At 36.0% G+C, this 5,110-nt stretch overlaps 1 protein-coding gene across 1 annotated transcript in view; it reads right to left on the bottom strand.

Moving 5' to 3' along the window:
* Cep290 (centrosomal protein 290) overlaps positions 1-5,110 on the bottom strand; it is a 96,492-nt gene that overhangs the window by 47,381 nt on the left and 44,001 nt on the right. Inside the window, exon 26 of the mRNA XM_055627832.1 lies at positions 1,118-1,229. Within this exon, the coding sequence (XP_055483807.1) occupies positions 1,118-1,229 (112 nt within the window). The remainder of the gene's footprint in view (positions 1-1,117; positions 1,230-5,110) is intronic.

Genomic DNA, 5,110 nt, shown 5'->3' with positions numbered 1-5,110 from the left:
ACACACACACACACACACACACACACACACACACACACACACACACAAATATAAACCTGGGCCCATAGGGTCCTGCAGAGACTGGTAAATCAACCAAGGACCACGCATGGAGACGACCCAGACTCCCTGCTCAGATGTAACCCATAAGCAACTCAGTCTCCATGTGGGTTTCCTAATAAGGGGAGCAGGGGAAGACACTAGTATGAACTTGGTTGCCTGATCTTCCATAACCTCCCCCTGGGAGGTGGCCTTAGGAGGCAACAGAGAAAGAAGATGCAGCCATAGGGGAGGACATGGGGAGGAAGGGGGAAGGAGGGTGGGACTGGGAAGAGATGAAGGTAGGGGCTACAGCCAGGATACAAAGTGATTACATTGTAAATAATAACAATAATACTAATGAAAAAAATTTTAAAGAAATTTTACAAATCATGAGCATTATTTGGGCATTGTATACATGTAATATCAAATACTATCATTCTAATTTTATATTCAATAATATAATTCCAAATTGAGGAAGTTGATCTTTGTAGCATTTTAAATAATGGTAAAATAAAAACTAGTACTATAATCATAATAACTCAAACAACAGGATACTGCACAAATTTTTATAAGGATGATTAAAATATGTGAATGCCTCGAATTTCTACTAAACTGATGAATTTTTGACAATTTTTTTTATTATTTAAAGTACATAAAATTTATGACAATTTTCAAATATACGAATATAGGCAATACAAATTCTCAAATTTCCTTTGATATTTATGGTGGGTGATCTTTGACTTTTAAGGTATCAAATCAAACACAACACATAAACTTTGCAGTCAGAAAAACATGCATTTCAAAATAATTCAAAATAACTAGTGTTTTTTGTTATAAATTTATAACATATAACCTTAACATTAAAAAAAAAAACCTCATATGAGAACTATAAAGCAAAAACCCAGGATGTGACTCAGCATACGTGTACTAAACTAAGCTGTAGGATACAGTTCATCTTTCTATATCAATGTCTAAATTTCTACGCCCCTGAATTCTGCTATAGAAAAGAATTTTCAGTAAGAAATTAAGCACTGTTAGATACTAAAATACTTGATATTACCAGTGTTGTAAGACTCACCTAATTTAGTTTCTTGTTCCCAGGCTTGTTCAATGGTATGGAGTTTTTCCTTTGTAATCTCCAGTTCTTTACTGATACCCTCCATCTGTTCTTTTAATGATGCATTTTCACACTGAATAAAAGACAGATATTATTGATGAACTACACTATGATGAGGATGAGAACCACAGAAATTACACTGCCTTGACTTTATGCATTATATCTTAAAATTCATAATCTAATTTTTAATTTAAAAATCTAAACTTTATTATGAGATGCAAATAAAATGTCACACACAGAAATTAACTAGGTATACAATATTTTTTTCACAAATTGTAATTTCTCATATATCATATAAACATACACACACACACACACATGCACGCACACATGTACATGGGGTAGGGGAGGAGAGAGAGAAAGAAACATACAGATAATAATGAAACTCTTGTATATAATTCACCTGGTTCTAGAATTCCAAGCATTAATTTTTACGACTAAAGATAGCTACTCATTTTGTCCAACAAGGAATATTGAAGGGCTCCATAACATCACAAACTAAGCGCTTACTCGTCTCATTCACATAAGCACCTAAGTGCACATCCATAACCCATCATCTGTGACAGGTGCTACATGTTAACAGTAATTAAAAAAAAAAGGAGCAACCCCCCCATACTTCTCAGGCTTCTCCATTTATGCTCTGTGTGTATGGGTGTGTGGTAGAAATTGCAGAATGGGGGCATGACAAAGGATGAACAATGAGCAGATAAATGAAAAACTCCTTCAGAAACTTCCAGACCTAGGAAGCAAATATACATGGTATAGAACTGAGGGTGTGGGGAAGCACGCATATCTATGTATGAGCAGAACTGATGTTAAAACCTAAAGTGTGAGAAGAAATGAGTCTTGACAATCAGTCAACCATGAAAAGACCTAATGTTCAGCAAACTCAGATGCTCTAAAGCAGTGGTTCTCAACCTGTGGATCGCAACTTCTGTAGGAGTTGAAGCAGCCTTTCACAGGAGTCACATAAGACCATCAAAACCCACAGATGATTATATAATAACTCATAAGAATAGTAAAATTACAGTTATGAGGTCGGACCACAATGTGAGGAACTTATTAAAGGTTTGCAGCATTAGAAAGGTTGAGAACCACCACTCTAAAAGCAGAAGAGTTTGAAAGATCAGAGAAGCAAAACAAGGCTGAATTAGTAAAAGACTAAATGTCATAAGACCTCATCAGCAATAAGCAAAATTAAGAGCCTACCACTTCTGATTTTGGAATTTAGGGACTGTGTGTCTTAACGAAGGGTTATTAAGTAGGTGGACCTGTGAGCATGTCTGTGGGAGCTTATTTTAATTATGTTTATTAATATGGGATGGCACAATCCACTGTGGGTACAAACAGTACATCAGAGGGGGTTTCTGATCTGTGTAAGAGATTTTTAGTATGTTTGTCCTGTATTACAGGTCTAGGATCCACTTATAAGTGAGTATATAACGTGTGTGTCTTTTTGCTTCTGGGACAACTCACTCAGGATGGTCTTTTCTAGGTCCCACCATTTGCCTGCATTTTTCATGATTTCCTTATTTTTAATTGCTGAGTAGTATTCCATTGTGTAAATGTACCACAGTTTCTGTATCCATTCCTCAGTTGATGGACATCTGGGTTGTTTCCAGGTTCTGGCTATTACAAATAAAACTGCTATAAACATTGTTGAGCAAATGTACTTGTTGTGTACTTGTGCATCTTTTGGATATAAGCCTAGGAATTGTATAGCTAGATCTTGAGGTAGCACTATTCCTAATTATCAGAGAAAGCACCAGACTAATCTCCAAAGTGGTTGTACAAGTTGACATTCCTAGCAGCAATGGAGGAGGGCTCCCCTTTCTCCACAACCTCTCCAGCATGTATCATCACTTGAGATTTTGATCTTAGCCATTCTGATGGGTGTAAGGTGAAATCTCAAGGTTGTTTTGATTTGCATTTCCCTGATGACTTAAGGACATTGAGCAGTTCTTTAAGTGTTTCCCTGCCATCCTATATTTCTCTACTGAGAATTCTCTGTTTAGTTCCGTACCCCATATTTTAAATGGATTGCTTGATTTGGGGGGGGGGGTTGCAAGTATTTTATTGAGTATTTTTGCATCAATGTTCATAAGAAAGGTCTAAAGTTCTCTTTCTTTTGTTGGGTCTTTGTGCAGTTTAGGTATCAAGGTGACTTGGCCTCATAGAATGAGTTTGGTAATGTTCCTTCTGTTTCTATTTTGTTGAATAGTTTGAAGAGTATTAGCGTTAGCTCTTCTTTGAAGGACTGGTAGAATTCTGCACTGAAACCATCTGGCCCAGGTCTCTTATAGCATGGGAGACTTTTGATGACAGCTACTATTTCCTTAGGGGATATAGGACTATTTAGCTTATTTGCCTGATCTTGATTCAGCTTTGGTAAATGGAATCTATCAAGAAAATTGTCCATTTCATTTACATTTTCAAATTTCATTGCATATAGGCTTTTGAAGTAGGACCTAATGATTCTTTGAATTTGCTCAGTGTCTGTTGTTATATCTCACTTTTCATTTCTGATTTTGTTGACATGGATAGTGTCCCTCTGCCTTCTAGTTATTTTGGCTAAGGGTTTGTCTATCTTGTTGATTTTCTCAAACAACCAGCTCTTGGTTTTGTTGATTCCTTGAATTGTCCTTCATTTCTAATTTCTTGATTTCAGTCCTGAGTTTGATTATTTCCAGCTGTCTACTCTTCTTAGGTGAGTCTGCTTCATTTTCTAGTGCTGTCAGATGTTCCATTAAGTTGCTTGTATGAGATGTTTCAATTATATTTATGAATGCACTTAGTTCTAAGAACTTTCCTCTTAGCACTGTTTTCATTGTGTCCCACAAGTTTGGGTAACTTTTACCATCATTTTCATTGAATTTTAGGAAGTCTTTAATTTCATTCTTTATTTCCTGCCTGACCCAGCTGTCGTTGAATAGGAAATTGTTCAGTTTCCATGTGTGTAGGCTTTTTGCTATTTCTGTTATTGTTGAAGTGTTATAATAGTACACATAAGTGACCCCCAAAATTCTACCAGAGAACTCCATTTGATAAACAGCTTCAGCAAAGTGGCTGGATACAAAATTAACTCAAAAAAAAATCTGAAGCCCTCCTGTATACAAAAGACAAAAGGGCTGAGAAAAAAATTAGGGAAAGAAAACCCTTCACAACAGCCACAAATAACAGAAAGTACCTTGGTGTGACTCTAACCAAGCAACTGAAAGACCTGTATGAAAAAAAGTTCAAGTCTCTGAAGGAAGAAATTGAAGTCATGGATCAGTAGGATTAACATAATGAAAATGGCCATCCTATCAAAAGCAATCTACAGATTTAATGCAATTCCCATCAAAATACCAACACAATTCTTTACAGACGTTGAAAGAACAATTCTCAATTTCATACAGAAAAAAATAAAAACCAGAATAGCTTAAACAATCTGTACAATAAAAGATCTTCTGGAGGTTATTTCCATCCCTGATCTCAAACTGTGCCATACAGCAATATTAATAAAAATGGCATGGTACTGGCACAGAAACAAACTGGTGGATCAATGGATTCAAATCAAAGACCCAGAAATAAATCCACACACCTACAGATACTTGATTTTTGACAAAGAAGCCAAAACTATACAATGGAAAAAAAAAAAGAGAGCATTTTCAACAAATGGTGCTAGTCTAATTGGATGTCTACATGTTGAAAAGTGCAAATAGATCCATATTTATCACACTGCACAAAACTAATGTCAAAGTGGATCAAAGACCTCAACATAAAACCAGACTCACTAAATCTGTTAGCAGAAAAAGTGGGAAAGAGCCATTGCGCCTTCCTTGTGGATGCAATGCTTTGAGATCCTGCTACATTGAATTCCCTACCATGACAGACACTACCATGAACCTGTGAGTCTGAGTAAATCCCTTTTTTAAGTTGCTTTGGTTGGAGTGTTTTATTATAAAAAGAGAA

The sequence above is a fragment of the Psammomys obesus genome, unplaced genomic scaffold (genome assembly GCF_907164565.1).
Source record: "Psammomys obesus unplaced genomic scaffold, mPsaObe1.curated_primary_1811, whole genome shotgun sequence".
NCBI lineage: Eukaryota > Metazoa > Chordata > Mammalia > Rodentia > Muridae > Psammomys > Psammomys obesus.
This window is presented reverse-complemented; position numbering and strand designations above follow the sequence as displayed.